This window comes from Cibotium barometz, chromosome 2 (assembly GCF_041138505.1).
Source record: "Cibotium barometz isolate CiBa-2024 chromosome 2, ASM4113850v1, whole genome shotgun sequence".
In the NCBI taxonomy this organism is placed as follows: Eukaryota; Viridiplantae; Streptophyta; class Polypodiopsida; order Cyatheales; family Cibotiaceae; genus Cibotium; species Cibotium barometz.
Genome location: NC_141047.1, coordinates 367,909 through 387,737, shown reverse-complemented (window position 1 = coordinate 387,737; position 19,829 = coordinate 367,909). Strand labels below are relative to the sequence as shown.

The 19,829-nt window shown below is 47.1% G+C and overlaps 1 protein-coding gene across 2 annotated transcripts; it reads right to left on the bottom strand.

The window, feature by feature from the left end:
• Window positions 1-724: 724 nt before the first annotated feature.
• LOC147640531 (uncharacterized) lies at window positions 725-19,115 on the bottom strand. 2 transcript variants are annotated; one of them, XM_086812621.1, is made up of 4 exons: window positions 18,822-19,115; window positions 1,226-1,275; window positions 1,069-1,141; window positions 725-959 (listed from the first exon to the last, which is right to left on the bottom strand). In XM_086812621.1, the coding sequence occupies exons 1-4, from the start codon at window positions 19,021-19,023 to the stop codon at window positions 910-912; spliced, it is 375 nt and encodes a 124-aa protein (XP_086668747.1). In that variant the 5' UTR covers window positions 19,024-19,115; the 3' UTR covers window positions 725-909. The 2 variants fall into 2 exon arrangements, with proteins under 2 accessions (XP_086668747.1, XP_086668739.1); XM_086812613.1 differs by having other exon boundaries at window positions 1,069-1,150; window positions 18,822-19,102.
• Between the last annotated feature and the right edge of the window lie 714 nt (window positions 19,116-19,829).

Sequence of the window (19,829 nt, the reverse complement as noted above, 5' to 3'; positions counted from 1 at the left end):
AATCCACATGAATTGGGCCCCCTCGTCTCGTCTAACCACTGTGATCACCTTGTGTAAGTGGGGTTTGAACAATACCCTGACTCCTCCGAATCCTCTCACTCCCCCAGAAGTGTGAGTCTCGCAGACTCCTACATGTATCTTAAGACCTTTGGCAGCCCTCTCTTAGGGCTTTGGTGTGTCTCCGTGTAGAAAACCATATCCCTGTCAATGGAAGTCTCCAATAAACCTCTTGGATTAGAACAAAAGGTCCCACTGCAATTCCATGTAGCCATGTGTCATGTATCTACTGTCTCATAGATCCCGCACTGTCATTAGGGCAGTGCTCCAACTGTAGGGGTGTAAGGTCATCTCGCACATAAATCTGGGTTGCTTTGAGGGTCCCCCTCTTCTTCAAAATCCCATGCAACCTTCCCTTCTTCCCACTCACCATGCATCGGTGAAGTATTTATGTTTTCAAAAAACCCAAAGGGCCTGTGTGTAATGAGTTTTCTGTCTTCAAAATGTTGGATAGAAGCTACCTTGAGTGGTAACAAGAGGATAAAAACTTCAACATACGTATGACTTCCCTTAAAATATGACTTGTCCCCAAAAAAGAAAAACATTGTAGTATGTTGGTCGATGCTTGGCAGGCAAATCACAACCTTCTATACCAGCATTCAAGACAAAAGGCAATCCATAGGTCAGATGTAGCTTCTTCATGAAAGCATTTCTGTAGTCAATCAACAGACCAAGGGGCAAGATAAATTCTTATTTATGCGAAAGCATGAAATACATGGATATGTAAGTGCTTCTTCAATACATGGATATGCTGTCAAACTTAGCATAGACCTAACAATTTTTAAAGGCATATACAGAAACAATCACGTAGGCATATTTACTGCTGACCAGACAGCAAAAAAGCTCGAACCTTTACTTCCCAGAAAAGAAGCGTCTCCAAGACTGCCAAGGCAGAAAACCACCTGTCCATGCAAAATCTCCATGTCTTTAGTCCAAACTCTGTATATGGGGAAAGTATATATGACTGTATCAAATTCATAACTGCAAATGTGGAGCAAAAAAAGAACACACCACAACTATAGCAACGAAAATAGTACTCATCTCTCTTGACCAGTCCCGATCCTCCACAGATTTTACACTTTTTCTGAGCCATCTACAAAACTCACACTTCCTCATAAAATTGTGAACAAGAAAGGCATTCAACAAGAGAGTGAAAGTCGCAACTTACAATTCTTTTACTAAACTCAACGCCAGCCACCACAAAAGGAGTTATTCCAGCTGCACGTCACCAACAGCAACTCCACTTTTGAGTAAGCAAAACACAACCTTGACGTTAGGGTCCAGAAAGAAGCCCATTAATGAATTAAATACCGTAAAAAAAGGTAAGCATCACATCGTACTAGCCCCAGGTCCACAAAGAGGACTGCTGGTGATGTTACTTCATTCATAAGTGGTGTAAGAATGAAGAAGGGAAGTCCTACATCCTTGAAACTGCTCCTACTATTAAGCCCCTCAATCATGTCACCGTCTAGAGTTACGATTTCACACGTCAATTGAGGAGCCGCATATTCCTACTTCATCCCCCATTTCAGGTTGAAAAGGCACTTTTTGCAAAGCCTTAGGCAATTGAGCAAGATGTGGATGCGCCCAATTAAGATGGGCTAGTTGAAGCCATGACATGACCTTTGTTCATGACCTCAAGAAAACGTTGACCCTTGCCCACAAAGGCATGTGTATAGATGGGCAAAGATACGGGGGCTCACCTAGGAGGGTCTTTTAAAAGGTCAAAAGAGGGCCATCGGACCTACAATTAGTTTGTGCTTTAAAATAACTTGCATGTATAAAATGTCTCCTAACCCTCATATTATCACTCGGTCTATTCAGTCATTAAAGCAGCAAGAGCAGGTGGGACAGCCAGCATCCTGTGTCGTTGCTAGTGGGAGGAAACCTGTACTAGAGGTTAAGAATGACAAGTAGCTGCTGTAACACCCTGTACGGGATGTTTGAATTTACGAGTAGCTGCTTAAATATTGTGCAGTTTATAGCAAAATGGCCAACTGCAGCAGGTACATGCGTCATTGGATGAGCGTTGAGCACATTGCAAGCCCTTGTCTGGGGACAAATTGCTATTGTCTTCGGCTCTATTTGTATGTGCCAAGGAAAAGCATGGACAAAAGTGTGTCTTCCTTGCTTTTCCGCCCCCCTCTCGCCCTTCAGAGGCCGCTTGTGGAAGCATCTACCTGCGTCGACCCACATTGCCACTGAACCCACTAGGATTTATCAATTGTACAAGGATCTAGACAGCTTATTCAGCCAAGAGCCCGGCATCTAACACAATGTGAGCAAGTCTAGGTCCAAACATGACGCTTACATTTAGTTGACTGGGTAAGTCTCAAGCAAGACAGGCATGGCAGGCACATCCCAAGCTCATTGGGTTGGGCAGCGTGGGGCAGCGGTTGAAGTGGCCGGACAGGTCGCACATGGACCAGGCATCAAAAGAGCAAATGGACAACCAGATTGGGCAGCCCGTGTGAAAGCAAGGGTGCCCACATGGGGGCATGGTGGGCTGGCCGACCAGGCCTTCATGGAAAAACTGCAGCATAAAAAGCATTTTATTATTTATTTTTGTAAGTCTTGATCTGGACCCTATAAAAGGGTGCTTGGGCTCATTCTTCTTTACCTCAGATTGAAGCGCTAGAGCGCAGGAGCACCAAGCTACGAAGATCTTGAAGCTCACAGGAGCAACGCATCCGAGTCTTCCAAGCTCTACAGGCAGCCCGCCCTAACACAGCTACAGTCGAGGTGAGCAATAATTTACCAACAGCCAGCCCAGAAGTTAACCAACACTCAACTTCTACATTGTCACCAGCTTGACCCCTTCTTCTAAATTATTTGGTGTGCAAGCTCAAAACATGGGAGATATCCAAACAACAGTTGCATATGCTTAAAGCATGATTTCTTGGGAATGATTTGAACGCGTGAAATTGTTTTCCGGCGTGAGCATTACCTCAATTTTTATGTGTGTGATGATTGTCCACGAGTCCGGGGACGCTGTGGGTGTGCACGTTTGGACCTGACATGGCCACTTGGCAGCTTGGAATGGAAGGGTGATGGAGAGACTTTCAGCCCACACGAAGACTCTTCTGCCATCATTTTAGGCAAGCTAACCACAATCATCTATTGCACGGCTGTTTTACCGTTGTCCAGCTACCAACTGCTCATAATCCAAACGACCGAAGTTGTTCCCAATGCTGCACAAGGTGTACCAACTGCAGCCTGTGACCAGAGCATCGCTATTAGTGCTGTCTAAGGGCTCAATGGTGGACATAGATGCTGCATGTTGATGCTACAACTACACAAGAATACCCACATCCTCTTGTTGGTGCTCTAGTTACTTATTCCCTAGCTTCAAAGCATAGCATCCCTCCCTTTTCTTCCCTCCATTGTTTCTTGCATACAGAAAACCCACGAGGCTTACTGCCCTTCACTTCCCATTTCTTTTGCATGCATGCCTGACAGTTGCTCTTCTCTTTTTGCACTCCTGCTTGTGCTTGTTTCCACGTCTCAAGGTCCCCCCGACTCACTTGAATGGTCTTTTAAAAAAATAGAGCATTTCGCTATCAACCTACAAAACAATGGTTGTATTGGGAGGTTTCATTTTGAAAGAGTGCTCAAATTAGTGCCCCCTTTTATGGACAATTAAGATTTTTATAACTTTTCTTATAGATAAGAGGTCTCAATAAAAATTATCCTCAGCGGGGTTGCCTTCAGGATTTGCCATATTCAGGATACGCCCCACCGGCACAAAGATTGGACAGTGCATGGGAGATTAGTGCTAGTATTACAGCTTGGCACATCTGGAAGGCTAGATGCACTGAGGCCATAGAGGACACTATTGTCTTGGACACACAATGCCTTTGTAGGATTTGGAGTGATATTATCCATACCCTTATGGCAACCTAGGCCAGTATATGAGAGAGTAGGATCATGGTCTATTCTTCATTTCCACTCATGTGGGACCTGTTAAAATATAGTATCTCATGTGGGAACGAGGCTTAGTAAAGGGTATAAATTATTATTTAGTTTATGCTACATGAGTCGGCCATTTCCATCATGAGGGTATAAATACCCATGCCCACCATTGTATTATTTCATCTATTCATTGCTAATACACGTCAAGCGTTGTTCGCCAACCTCTCTCTCTCTCCATCTGCGTCAACTTCTCTCTCGCTCACTGCCTGTGTAAAGCTTTCGCTGCACCAACTCTGACATGGTATCAGAGCTTGAAGGCTTCTGATCCTTGGACACACACAAGGCACGAGGGAGGAGACGCGCGGCAGACTGCAAACCTGCGTTTCTTCTTGAAGCAGCCAAAGCACCCAAGGCCAGCAAAAGCTACGGAAAGTTGCTGTGCAAGGGGCAGCGAGGAGTCGGAGAGGAGCTCAGAATCAAAGGCACCGGAGCAAGGCGAGCTGGTGGCGCTGGACAAGGGATTTTCATTCGAGCTGGACGAGCTGTTGCGGGCGTCCGCCTACGTTCTTGGCAAGGGCGGCCTGGGGATCGTGTACAAGGTAGTGCTGGGCAGTGGGCTGCCGGTGGCCGTTCGACGGCTGGGCGAAGGCGGTGCCCAGCGCTTCAAGGAGTTCGAGACGGAAGTTCAAGCCATCGCCCGCGTCCGGCACCCTAACGTCGTCAGGCGGCAGAGCAAGAGGAGGCCAGTGGCACCGCTCGTGCAGCAGGAGTGCAGCCGCAAGAGAACCGCCGGCTGGGAGAAGAGAAGGCGAAGGGAGGAGACGTGCGTTATCGAAGACCGGGTCGACTGAGAAGAGGTGGACGGAGTTTTCGAGATGGGACTCCCGTGTTCGAGCAAGGATGACAAACTGAATGGCGACAATTATGCGCATTGGAACTTGATCATGAGGCTATGGTTTAGCAGAAAAGGCTTATGGGACATTGTTGATGGCTCGGAGGAACGTCCCCGAAGGGATAGCAATCGTTTCACACGTCTTCAGGAGGAGGAGTTTCTCAAATCTCTTGTGGATTGGGAAGCTCACAATGCGAAGGCGATGTCGGCGATTGCAGAATCTCTCACCAAGGAAATTTCCCCTGCCATTCAGACTTTAAAGACTGCCAAGGAAATGTGGTCAATGCTTGCAGGAATGTTTGATCGAGACTCAACAATGCGAGCAGTAACCCTTCTCGGCCAGTTGTTTTCCATCAAGTTTGAAACCGGAACCTCTATGCAGTCACTTCTAATGAAGGCAAAGGTTATCCATGATCAGTTATCGGCTATGAATAGTGCATTCTCTCCACCTCTATCTGAGCAAAGTGTTTGGACTTTACATCGACACATATTTTCAGCCATTGCTACAAAGTGTCGAAAGCATGTAAACACATTTGCTTTCGCTTTCAAGGGGTAAGCCCAAGCAAACGCACCAAATTGTCCAATTACACACAGTGTGTATACATACGCGACAAATCACAGCTGTAATGCCCAATTACATGCTCTGAAAATCCCCAATTTTTATGCACTCCAATCGCTTCAATGTGCATCTAATTGGCCAATTTTCACAAACGCCCCAAATTTCTGCAAATGAAAGAGGTTCAATTTGCTGATTTTGACCTCAATTTTGAAAACCCCCAAATTGCAATTTTTCAATTTGGCCTCAAATTGAGAAATCCCCCAAATTGCAATTTTTCAATTTGGCCTCAAACAGAGAAATCCCCCAAATTGCACCTGCAACTTTCCTTTGAATCTGACCTGCACAGAAGTGTCTGCAAAATTTGAATATTTCAATGCATATTTTCACTCACATGGAAAGTGCTTGCAGGCGAGTGTAGTACGGATGGCAGGGACTTCTCTTGCAGGCGGCGTCAGTCCAAGTCCAGATGTGTTGCTTTGCTTGCAGGCGGCAGGCCAGGTGCAGGCAGAGGCGGGCTGCCAGCGTAGGTCGAGGTGTGGTGCCACCAGGGGTCTGAGCGGCAATGAGCCGCCGGAGCTGCACAGAGCGGAGAGGCGTGTGGAGGGTGCGAACAGCGGACGGAGGCGGTGCTGGGCGAAACAGCGGACGGAGGCGGTGCTGGGCGAAACAGCGGACGGAGGCGATAGGTGCAGACGAAGGCCGCAGGCAAGCCGGAATGGAGGCGGTAGGCGCAGGGCGGGAACCGGTAACTGGGCACGCGCTGGAGCGACGACGGAAGGCAGGCACTTCTGGGCGGCGGTGGATCTGGCTGCACCGCTGGCTGGAGAGAACGGTGCCGCCCGCGAGCTAAGCGGCGGCGGTGGGCTCCCCACTAGTGCCGCCGGCTGTTGGTGGCCGGAACTGGCGGACGGAACCAGTGTAGCGACGGAAACGCCGGCCGGAAACAGACAGTCCGGCGACGGAAAAGCCACAATCTGTCGACGAAAATTCGCAGGCTTGCTGCTGCTTCTCTACAGGCAGAATTCCAGGGACAGCTCCCAGCTCTGATACCAATTGTTGGGTGTTGGACTCACACACTCACACACACAAACCTGCACATTAGGGTTAGGTGTAGGATGGAGAAGCTCACACAGAAATGAGAGAGAGAGAAAGAGAGAGCCAAAAGTGTGGTATCCACAAAATGCTAGTCAACCCTTGCATGTATGCCACATCCATATAATATAGAAGTACAAAATATTATATGTTAGTGTCCTTTCACACTTGATGTCCAAGGGGAAAAACCACATGGAAAAAAGTACCCTTAGTTAAGCCCTGTTCGCACATAGCACTACCATAAGTGAGCATATGCCTACACAAATTACCCACGAAAGGGCCCCCTATTCCGTTACCGAGATAGTATTTGCTTTATTACTTTAGAGAGAATGATTGTGGACCGTAGATAAGCCAAACGCAAGATCTTGGAGGATCGGAAACCTGATTGAACTGTACACGGCTGTAGAAACACCTCAATGAACTGATCTCGAGCCTTTGCACTCTTCCCAAGGGCATGACGAAGGGCTGCACACCTGAGACTGAGAAAGGATGTAACTATGCTGTAAATGCTTATGAATGATATGTTATCTTCACCAGATGGCCAGCAGCTATTTAGTCCAATCCAGCCCTACATTTACAGTTCTACAGCAGTCCTACCTGCGTTTTTAGTCTAGCATCATTTCTACAACAATATTCAGCCTTCTGTGCATCTGATCTGTGCAGAAACGCAGATGTATATGCTGTTCTAGGGCCTGAAAAGGTGCTGACTGGTTGCGCTTATGACCTGTATAGCTGCGCTAGATCTGCAAGGGATTGTAGAGCTTCTGAACTGCTGTATGAGACTGCTGAATTGCTACATTAAACTACAGTGGCTACTAGAAGCAAAAATGCAAGCTCCCAAGGGTGGAGAAGCAAACGCAGAAGCTCCAATAGGGTTGGATTAGTCTAGGGCTGAAGGCGGAGATGCTCCTAAGGCTGAGGATGAAGGTTCAAGGCGCCGAGCTTCTAAAGACTGAATGAATGTCTAAGCCCTATGCAAGCCTATTTATACTAACTAGAGACTGGTCAAGTTGGCTGGTCATTTATTTAATAAAGTTTATATTTATAAATGACATTAAATGCTAAATAAATACCATAAAATATGAAAAAATTTACCAAATAAATCCTAGTAAATTCCCTAAGGCTTCTGGGATGTTCTAAATGATGCACAAGCATATGAATGCATATTATGCAAGATGCAGAGTGCTTTCTAATGCAAACCCTAAGGCTTCTACTGACTCTACATGCATTAATGATTCTCTCCAAGTGGGTTAAGGGACTTGACTGACTGACTGACCCGCTAAGGCTGAGGAATGACCTACGTAGCTCATGCTTGACTTATCCTGGACTGAGGATGTACAATGGGGTCACGGCGTACGACAAATATCATCCTACTGGGTTCTAATAATGTACAAATGTTGCACTGCTGATGATGAGCCAGTTTGTCACCATGCACTGAGTGCAGAGTGCATGTGGCATTCCCTCTTGTTTAGCTTGGCGGCAGGTTCATGGCTTCCAAGTAGTCCGCCAACAGCTGGGGGTACTCCTGGAGGAACTCCTCGTGTAGCCATACGGCTTCGTGGGTACCTCGATCTGAAACATCAAACACTTCTGGACCAACATATGGTTTTAGCCAAGAAACATGGAAAACATCATGCAAACTGGTAGGCAATTTTAACTTCATGGAGACATCACTTAACTTTTTGACTATTGGAAAAGGGCCAAAACTATGGAATGAAAGCTTCGGACAATGTTTGCCCACTTATTTCAATCTTTGTTTCATGATGCACTGAGAGACCCAATCCCCTTCCTTGAAGTGGATATCTCGTCTAAACTTACATGCCTGTCTGTGAACTGAATAATGGCCAGGCTCAAAATTGAGGGCCAAACTGGGTTGAGTATCAAACTTTACGGAATCGACATACTGATCTTCTAAGTCTTTTCCAGAGATGTTGAGAATGGTAGACTCCTGACTGATCTAGATGCTGGTCCTTCTACTAAGAACATCTGCTATTGGATTATGCTGACCAGGGATGTACTTAATCATTCCTCCGACCCCAGTTTCCAGAAACGCCGTTTCTGGCCCACCGAAACGTTTCGGAAACGTTTCTGTTTCCAGAAACGACGTTTCCAAGGCCCTGTTTTTCCAGGGTTTAGAAACCCGCGTGCTGTTTTTCGCCGCCATTCTGCGCGTTATTTCTGCTGCCTGTTTGGAGCTGCTCTACCCATCTACCTTGCCCTCTACCCCTCTACCTCCACATCAGCCCTCTACCACGCCCTCTACCTCTACTTGGGGCCTCCACCTTTGCCATCTAAGCTCTACCAAGCAAGGAGGAGTCGCACCTTGCTCGCAGCCTGCAGGACCAGAAAAACAGCCTCCACTTCTCGAATCTCTCCGAGTCTCCCGACCTCGAACCGCACAAGTAACATGGCTCGGACTCCGGATCCTTTTTGGCAGCATGTGGAGCAAGTGGGGGGTTATGCAGGATCTGGTGGCTCCAAGAAATGGAGATGTAGGTATTGTGGGTTGGTCAAAACGGGGAGTGTCACCCGTGTGAAGGACCATCTTGCTCATGTTCCAAACAAAGATGTAGGGCCATGCCCCTCTGTTCCTCTAGATGTTCGGGAAAGCCTTGAAATGTGGAGGCGAAAGCGTTTGGCCATTCCTGAAGAGGAAGTATCTACAGCAAGGGGTGGTCAAGAGCATGAAGCTGGTTCAAGTCAAGCAGCAGCACCAAAGAGGGCCAGAGGCAGAGACACAGGATCAGATTTCTCCTCTACCTCAGTGTCGGGTGGACGACTCCTTTGCCAGGTGATGTATCACATTCACAAGACACCCCTCCAATAAATATTGTACAAAGGGCTAGCATCCAAGCAGGATTTCAAAAGCAAGCAATTGCAGAGGCAACTAGGGAGCTCACCCGGATGTTCATACGGTGTGCCATTCCCTTTCATGTGGCCAAGACAAATCAATGGAGGAAGACCATGAGGGCCATCAGCTGCGTTGGATGCGAGTGGGATGGCCCTACATCTGAGGCTCTGCGGACACGAGAGCTAAAGCGGGAAAAATCATGCATAGAAGTGCAGCTACAGCCCTTGAAGGAAACATGGAAAAAGTATGGCTGCACTGTATTGTGTGATGGGTGGTCTGATGTACGCAGGAGAAATGTATACAATGTTTTGGTGTCATGCTGCAAAGGCACTATGTTTTTGAAAGCCATTGATGCCTCCCTCCCAGGTCTCACAGTTACAGGTGCATTTATTTGGACACATATAAGGGAGGCTATAGAGCAAGTTGGGCCTGAGAATGTTGTGCAGGTGGTGACAGATAATGGAAGTAATTGTAAGTCTATGGGCTCTATGCTAGAGGATGAATTTCCAGCCATTGTGTGGACCCCTTGTGCATCACAAAGCCTCGACTTATTGATTGAGGACATAGGTCAAATACAATGGGTTGAAGCCATCTTTCGCACCGGACGAAGCATGGTGAAGTTTGTGAAGAAGAGGCCAAAAGTCTTGAGCATGTATCGGGCCTACAGCACTCTTGAGCTATTGCAGCCTGCAGCCACCAGATTTGCATACATGTTCATTGTGCTTGACAGACTCCTACGAGTCCGCAGAGAGTTGGTACGCACTGTCTACTCAAATGAATGGCTAGAGTGGGATGAGAGAGAGAGCCCCAAGGCAAGAGCTTTTGTGCGTGATGTCATGAGAGAGGAGTGGTGGGTAGAGGTTGAGGGGTTGATCAAAACTCTCAACCCCATCTACAGAGTGTTACGCATTACAGACATGGAGGGCAGTACTCTAGGCCTTTTATACGAGTACATGGACAAGATTGGGGAGGCTCTCAACAAGCAAGACTACTTGAGAGCAGAGTCATGGCTACCCTTGCTTTACTTCTTATCTTTATTTTACTCTTGAGTCTTTACATTGGTCTCGACTCTTGACTCTTGTTTTTTGTCCTTTTTTATCTTATGGTTTGATCTCTAAAGGGTTGATGAAATCAAGGCTGTGTGGAACCGGCGATGGGATTGGTTTCACAGGCCGATTCATGCAGTAGCACATGTATTGCATCCTTTGTGGCGAGATGAGGAGCAATACGAGAACGAGGAGCTAGAAGAAGGGTTCATGACATACATCAGGAACTTGACATCTGGTAATGTGCACATGCTGAAATGTATAGAGGATGATCTCTTGGCCTTTCGCAACCAGACAGAGAGCTTTGGTCGAGAGACTGCAAAGCTTCAAGAGACTCAGCTACAGCCTGTCTCATGGTGGGAGAAGTATGGAAATTGTGCTCCCACGCTGGTAATTCGCTACCCTTAACTACAGTTTACATAGTACACTGTACAATGTGCATCTTTCTTGTATCCACTTAGTTCTAATTTCTAATTGTATGTGCATTTCAACAACAGAAACGCATCGCCATTCGAGTGCTCTCACAAGATTGCAGTTCGCGTCCATGTGAGAGGAATTGGAGCACTTGGGCCCTTTTCCATACAAAGAAGAGGAATAGGCTGAGTACCACTCAGCTAGAGCAGTTGGTGTTTTGTCATTGCAACCTCCAGCTCCTTGAGAGGAATGCCCGACATCCGGAGCCTTCGCAGGTGAATGTGGATAAGATCGACATAAGGAGGGAGAGGTTCATCCCAGAGATCCCACGGAATGAGCGTGATATGTACACCTTGCTTTATGAGGAGCTGGCAGTGCCGAGCCACAACACCCGCTGCACCACCCATTCTCAGAGGCAAAGGGGGGGATCCATCGCTTCCACTTCAGCAGAGGCAGAGGACCACGATCCTACCATTTCTTCATCTGAGCCTGACTCTCATGAGTCAGAGGATGACTCCTCCATGGATGATCTTGATGAGTGATTTTTGGAGCACTCAGCTCTAGGATTTTGTCATGCCAACAGCTGCTGCCAGCCACATGGATATTTTTTGATCATGTTTTGTATTTACTATAGTCTATACATATGGATTATGGATGATGGATGATGGATGATGGATCTTGTTTTGTATTGACTCTTTTGAGGCTTGAGCCTTGAGCCTACAGTTGTCATTTTTGAATTTTGATCTATCATTTGAGTCTTTGACATTGAACTTGAGCAAAGATGTATTTTTCAAGCTTTTGTAATGTTTTTATTAATTATATATGTATGTATTAAACCCTAAAACCGAAACATATGTATGTATTAAACCCTAAAACCGAAACTCCGTTTCCCCGTTTCTTCCCGAAGGCCGAAACTCCGAAACTCCGTTTCCCGCCGTGCTCCGCACCCCCGTTTCTGAAACTCGTGGAAACTATGCCTCTGACCTGTTGGAAGAGCTGACCCTATCTAGTGTGCTGAGCACTCCACTAGGCACTTGGCATCATCGGGAGCCACTTAAGTGCTTGGTGGTCTGTGGTGACTGTGAAAATGTGTCCATAAGGAACATGTTTCAAATGTTTGAGAACTGATTGTTGTTCTAGCTTGCCCTTAAAAGTCTTGGAAAGACGAGGGAAACTTGCTAGGAGGTTCTACTAACTGTGGGATACTAAGTAGGAGATCATCCTTAAAAATGTTTGAATGAGAAAGGAGATCTGCCAACTGAGGGACTGAAGATGATGATACAACGGTTATCGATGAGATAGAAGCTGTCTGAGCATAAATCAATGCTACTTCTGCTCCCTTGCACATAGCTTGTCGGGCCTGGAGATGAGAAATCATAGGAACGCCAAGAATGCTCCTATCTCTCCGAATCATGACAGGCTCGGAAAAACCTTTAGAGATAATAAAGGTGTCTTGCCCCCAATTGGGAATAGGTTCATACTGACGAAACCATTGGATTCCTAAGATCATGTCACATCCCAAAAGAGGAGAGACAATGAAATCTCGCTAGAATGAGGCCTTTTGAACTTGAAAAGAAAACTGTTGTGCATGTTGAGATATGTGGGTGCGGAGACCAGGTGTAAACCCCTCTACCTCCAAAAGATAGGGCACTAAGGTACAGCTCATGTTGGTCGCCAATTGGGGAGAGATGGCGTCCTCAGAACTGCCCATGTCAAAAAGGATTATGAACTATCGGCCCTTGGCAGAGCCATAAGCTCGGATCAAGCTTCTCTGTGTGGTTGTTGCCTCACCCTCCTGCTTAGCATCAAGTACCACGGATGGCATGGGATGCATAGAAGGTAAGATCTCAACCGCATAGGTGGTAGCAGGCGGGTCTGGAGGAGCGGGTGATACTGCGGCAACTGTGGCAGAAGACTCTTTGGAGGCTTGCTCCACTTGCCTTTTTGGACAATCCTTCTTACCATGCCCAATGGTACGACAGAAAAAACATCAGTTTTCTAACTAATACTGTCTTTGCTCCTCTGGAGGAAGATAGCCTCCAGTGATGCCTGCTTGAGCTTTTTCCTCACGGGTCTTCTTAGGCTTGGATTCCTTACCCCCTAAACTAGAGCTAGGAATAGTGTCTGTCCTAGTGTTTTTAGAAAACGAATTACCCTTCCCCTGTTGGGGTTTGGTACTGGACTGTGATGACTGCTTGGGCTTGCCTCCGTTCATCTTCATTTCTTCATTTTGAGCGAGAATCAAAGCCTGGTCATATGTACTAGGTTCAAAGTTACGAACTGTGAATTGAATGTTAGGATCCAATCCACGAATGAATTGCTCCATCTTGGCCTGCGCAGATAGCCCTAACTGCTATGCTAAAGTAATAACCTTTCCGGAAAACTGAAGCACTGGGGATTCGTTCTATCTGAGTCCATAGAACTCATCTTTCAGACCGGTCATGTACTTGGGCGGGAGAAATCTAGTCTTCAGGTCATGGACAAAGATGTCCAAGTCAAAGCCTGTGACACCTGTGGCCTAGTCTATATGAATACTAGACCAATGCTGCCACCAAGTGACTGCCTCACCAGTGAGATGGGGAGCCGCTAAGTGGACTTTATCTTGTGGGTCTGTGATCCTAGCTAATGGAAAATGAGCATTAGATTGATAAATAAATTGATTAACTGATGAATGATCACACTTACCATCATACTTACTGAAGTTTGGTTGACTGCGAATGATGGTGGTTGATGCTGCTGCGGACTACGAGCTGGTGACACCTATGACTGGGGAGACTGAGGAGAGCTGCTTTATCTTGTGGGTCTGTGATCCTAGCTAATGGAAAATGAGCATTAGACTGATAAATAAATTGATTAACTGATGAATGATCACACTTACCATCATACTTACTAAAGTTTGGTTGACTGCGAATGACGATGGTTGATGCTGTTGCGGACTGCGGGCTTGTGACACCTATGACTAGGGAGACTGAGGAGAGCTGCTGATACCTCAAGCGTATGGCCTCCTTTTCCCGTTGGTGCTCGAGTAACATACGTTCTCGATCAAGCTCACGTTGGTGTTCCCGAGTGGTGAGTTCAGCCTGACGCCGGTCTTCGTCGATCCTGCGTTGGCTTCCTCATAGTCCCGTCTTTCTGCTTTTTCTTCTTCCTTCGAGCCTCATCCTCTCTCCTTTGTTGTTCCATCTGAAAGAAGAGGGAGATGTAGTCGGGTGCTGCTGGAGGCAGAGGAGGACGTGATGCTGCCTCCAAGAGTTGGAGACACTCCATGAGCAACTAGTTCTGAGCTCTAAGAAGAGCTATGGTGTTTGCTGTAGGCGGAAGAATTGGGTATTCTTCGGGGGAGACGTCTTCTGGCTGATGAGTACTCTCTTCTGTAGACATGATGCTCAAGTCGGTGGTCGTGCCGGAACGCAATCTAACCATCCAAGGATGCTCCCACGCTAGGATACGGTGTGTGTGGACAATCTGAATTTGATACCAATGTAACATGCAGCGGAAGTCTTCATATTGGAGGATCCTGTCACACAAATGCTCACACCGTCTTCTGTATCGTGAGTTTTGTGAGTTTAGCAATCCACTTTAATACTTCAAACTCTAAAGAGATGAGAGAGAGAGAGAGATATGAGAACTGTACACCAGATTGGGTCCCAAATTACCCACGATATAGTATTTGCTTTATTACTTTAGAGAGAATGACTGTGGACTGTAGATAAGCCAAACGCAAGATCTCGGAGGATCGAAAGCCTGGCTGAATTGTACACGGCTGTAGAAACACCTCAATGAACTAATCTTGAGCCTATGCACTCTTCCCAAGGGCATGAGGAAGGGCTACACACCTAAGGCTGAGAAAGGACTGCGGTGGACTGTTCTAAGCTATGTAACTATGCTGTAAATGCTTATGAATGATATGTTACCTTTCACCAGATGACTGTTGCATGTATGGATGATGCACAGAAGGCAAAATACTGTTGTAGAACTGATGCTGGACTGAAAACGCAGGTAGGACTGCTGTAGAACTAGCGCGCATTGCATCAATCTTATCCTCTAGCCGACGGCCTCCCTTAGGACTATGCTTTGTACTTTTGTTTGTAACTTGTTTTTAATGGAATTTTGGCTTGTAACAAGCTCTGAGCTCTCTATCCTTTCAAATTGATAAGCTATAAATTTATAAGTGCTTTTTTTTAAAAAACCATACTTTACCGTATCGTATTCCAAAATTTCATTAGGTACGGTAAATTCCCCTATGATATCATACCGTATCATATCATACGACCGTATGCCAATAACTATGACATGGGTTGTGTAACGGTCCCACAGAGAGCACCCTCTATGCTAGGAAGACAAAAGAGGATCTGTTTGTTCGTCATCGTTTCATACGTTGATGACGTGCTACTCACAAGCCCCGAAGTTGAGAAAGTTTCAGCCTTGAAGACTGAATTATAGGCTTCTTTTGAGATGTCAACTTTGGGCCCATTGCATTACTATATGGGCATTCAATTCTCACGGCGTGATGATGGGATTGTCTTGATAAAGTCAAAGTATATACACTCCTCAAAAGGTTTACTCTTGATGATTGTAAGCCTGTGGCTACACGAGTTGAGACAAGTGCCAAGCTTAACATTCAAGATTCTAATGAGCCTTTTGATCAGACACTATACGATGCTTGATCCACTTATGCAACACGAGACCAGACATTCAATATAGGGTCTCACATTAGTGTAGATTCATGCGTAGCCCAAGAAACAAGCATTGGCAGGTTGTCAAGTGGTTATTGCGCTATTTGCAGGGTACTCAGCACGTTGGATTGTTCTATCTCGAGGGGATGAGTCACAGTTGCATGCCTTCAGTGATCCAGACTCGGCACGATGTTACAACACGCGAGTGTCCACTAGCGACTTCTGCTTTCGTCTTGGTGATTTATGTATATCATGGCTCAACAAGAAGCAGCCAACAATGGCCACTTCAAGCTGTGAAGCTGAGTATGGGACAACTTTTGTAGCAACAGTTGAGTATATATGGCTTAGATGCCTTTTGGCTGATTTAAGTGTTGGACAGCCATCCTCCACTTGCATCTTTACCGACAATCAGAGCGCATTGGCACTGCTCTGTCATCTCCGATCGAGGCCGCCGCCCCTTGCATCTTCTCCCAAGCAGACCTTCAACTCCTAGCTTCAACATCAGCCTCCCTCGAGATCTCTACAGTGGTTTGCAAGATTGTGGGTAGTAGCCGCCCGACGCGCAGCTAGCTTCATGACTTGCTCCGCGCCAGCCTCCTTGGTGAGCCGGGCAATTTCATAGGCATCCATACCCTCGGGCGTGGCTACTATACCAAGTGGAGTTTGACACCCCAATGGCTTCCGACCGTGTGCTTTAGCTGAGCCCCATAGTGTTACGCACTGCCCAAGTGTTCTTCACACGTTGCAAACACGATTTTGATCTCCGACCCTCTTGCTGGAGTATCAGGGTTCCTATCACGTTCTATTTTCCATGTCTCAGGAAGGAGTTACCTTCAGCTTCTCCCTGTCATTGGGAGAACGATGGGGCAAGTGTTGGAATCCCCAACGATAGCCGCCTTGATGCTAGCGCAGGTGACTGGGATTCCTTTACTCCGCATCAGCATTTCCTCTCCGAAGACAGTACCACATGTACTCTCTCTTCGATGACCCCAGGGGGATCCCATTCTTTAGTGGGTGGAGAACTCAGGCTTTCCAAGCCAATGCTTCATTCGTCGTCCGATGGGTCACCTCCCCAAAGCTTGCCCTCGTTCACAAGGCTAGACAAGCTCCACACGTCCGTCTAGCCCCTTCCCCCCCGCATAGTGGTGTGGTGACAGCAAACCAAGTGCCTCAACGCCCCCTCCAGCGAGACAAAGCCCTAGCACCCTACCCCCAAAACGATGAGAATCGGGGTAGGTGGCAGATGCCTGGGCCGAGCAACGTAGATGCCCTGCCAGTGCAGCACGCCACCACCACGCAAAATAGCCCAAAGGTGGCGAGGCTGAAACGACTGTGTCAGGGAACCCTTACAAGCATTTATCGCAGAAGCATCCGTCTGCAGCAAAGGGCCCCCCGTTCCCCCAAAGGGTCCCAGTGTCAGGCACCGCCTGGAGACAGGTCCCACGGAGTGAGTGGTTCAGTATCATTCTTCCCGCTTTTTTGGAGAAACCCACCCCCCCATGAGGATATGATTCCTCAGCACAACAAGTGTCCTTTCAGGGATAGGAGCAGGTACCGTCCTCTCCCTCCTCCTCCCCTCCCACCTTCTTCCTCAGTCCCCTCAGCCTCTACTCCATCCTCCCCTCCATCCCTCCCCCCAACCCCCTACGGCCTCTCTTGACACTCCTGCCGACCACCAACAACCCCTGACACTAGGCGGAACCGCCAGTCAGGCTCCGTGCGTCCACAAACTGATTCATCACTTCTCGAAGCCCATAGCCATGATTAGTCAGCCTCCCCGGTGAGAAACCTCCTCCCCGTGAGGATATGATTCCTCAGCAGCACAAATGTCCTTTCAGGGATAGGAGCAGGTACCGTCCTCTCCCTCCTCCTCCCCTCCCACCTTCTTCCTCAGTCCCCCCCACCCCCTCAGCCTCTACTCCATCCTCCCCTCCATCCCTCCCCCCGACCCCCTACGGCCTCTCTTGACACTCCTGCCAACCACCAACAACCCCTGACACTAGGCGGAACCGCCAGTCAGGCTCCGTCCACAAACTGATTCATCACTTCTCGAAGCCCATAGCCATGATAGTCAGCCTCCCCGGTGAGAAACCTCCTCCCAGAGTCCCCAAGTCCCCCCACCTCCCCCTCCCCATCCCCCTCTTGTAAAGCCCCAGGGCTAGTAGAACCTCGACCTTTCCCTCGAGGAAAATGGGGAGCTGACGCTAGCCAGTGACCTGCAAAGATGTTGACAGCCAGGCCAATGGAATTATCCCCCATCAGCAGGCTGGAAATCATTATGCACAGATGTTGACAGCTAAGTGTAGGAGATTTGGATTCCCTGAAATAAAGTGTCCTGATTTAGTGGCTGAGATTTCCTTCCCACGACCCATGACCATGATGGATGGGAGATGACAAAGGTGAAATCACACCCGTAACAATCAGCCTGCTCTTCTGCACGAGAAAATGAGCAAGATTCGTGCACGTCAGGGGCTGCAGAAATAATTCTGTTGGAGCTGAGTTGGGCTGTAAAACAGCAAGCTAACAACCAGATGTTTTCTGACAATGCTGATGTGCTTGAAGTTGTTTGGTCAGATTCTCTGGCTCCTCCCATCCTTTGATGGCCGAGAAAGGAAAAAGGGAATCCTTTCCCTGAAGGAGAGGAGGGCGATCAGCTCCAGGGAAAGGATGGGCTTGAAGTTGATTGGTCTGACAACACTGATGTGCTTGAAGTTGATTGGTCTGAATCTCTGCCTCCCCTCCGGCGATCGGCTCCAGGGAAAGGATTCCCTCTTTCCTTTCCCTAATCCATATGGCACGGTGAGATTGACCGGACTCTGGATCGCTGTCCTTCTTTTCTTTTCTTTTATTTAGTTAAATTATATAAATTTCCACTCTATGGTTTGAAGTGTGCACACTTATAAGCGTCACCCATGGGAAAAGTCAAGGACAGGATCAAACTCAGGTCTTTTTTTGTGGAAACCCTCCACTCTAACCAGTTTGACTATTTGCCTCAATAGCACTGCTTGATCCATCCAGCATCGTCGTCATTAACCCACCATCATGAAACAAGCACAGTTAACTCATTGAGCACAAGCTGGCACCATTAGTACATGTCAGTTCACAGCTGTTCACAGCTTCAGATAAGGGGGTGCATCCACCAAGATGACATTTCAGGACGAAAAGACTCATACTGTAAGACGAGTTTTAAAAACACCTGTGGTAACAAAAACTGGGTGTTTTTATCTTTGAACGTGGGCACCCAAGGGATCGTAACATAAGCAACTTGTACTAGTGTTGCAAACTTCTACTTCTATTTCTATTTATATATGGTAATGCTTACCGATAGTCCCGACGGCAACCTGCCATGTGACTGCAGGCGACTGTTCCGCAACGCTTTTTAAGTCCGAGAAAGCACGGACACGCTCTCTCCTGCGTGCTGATAGTGCGCGCGCAAGCGGCAGTGCGAGAGTGGAAGGCTCGCCTCTCGACCTGTGATGGTGGGAGAAGGTGCTCGGAGAACTCACCAATTCAAGGGGTGCCATTTCTGTTGTGCCTCGCTTCACAAGTGATGTCGAATCCCGGACCGTTGCTGACGTGGAGAAATGAGAGCACAATCAGTAATTCATTAAGGCGGCAAAATTCAATCATCCGATATCGGGCTGACGTGGAGTCCCTACCGTTGGCACGAAATTTCCCATCTCTCGCAAAAAAGAAAAAGAATAAGCTTATCCATACCGCTTGGCAAGCGGATGTTTTTATTAAATGCATAGTATTTTTTGGCCCTATTGTTCAAAGAGATCCTTATTATTGCAGGAGGGTTCAAGTCTCATTTTGCCCCTTATGAGGTTTTCCGCCTGCCGCCTGGTAGTCCCATACAATTTTTTTTGCCATGAGTTAGCAAAAATGATGGCCCTATACTTAGTTGTCCAGGGAATTGGTTGGACAAGGTCCTTTAGCAAGTCTCCTTATGCTAAGTGGAGTTGAGGTTATTTAGTGGGTTTAACTCTGAATTTAATTCTTTAATCTTCTAATGAAAGAGAATAGTCCAAAATGGATATTAATTAATATTAAAAGCAACTAAGCATCTCAAGTTGTGATTAAAAAAGTGTTCATATTGGAGAAGTTACGCTTTACAAAATTAGAGGAACACACGATCAAAACACTATAACATCTCTCTCTCTCTCTCTCTCTCTCTCTCTCTCTCTCTCTCTCTCTGCCATCTTTACAACTACCATGTAGAAGATATGTGTCATGTACAACAGAGTAGATTTGATGTCATAGACTTGGGAGAAGTCATATGTGTACCATTGTTGATATGAGATGGAGTCGGGTAAGATCAAGTATGCCA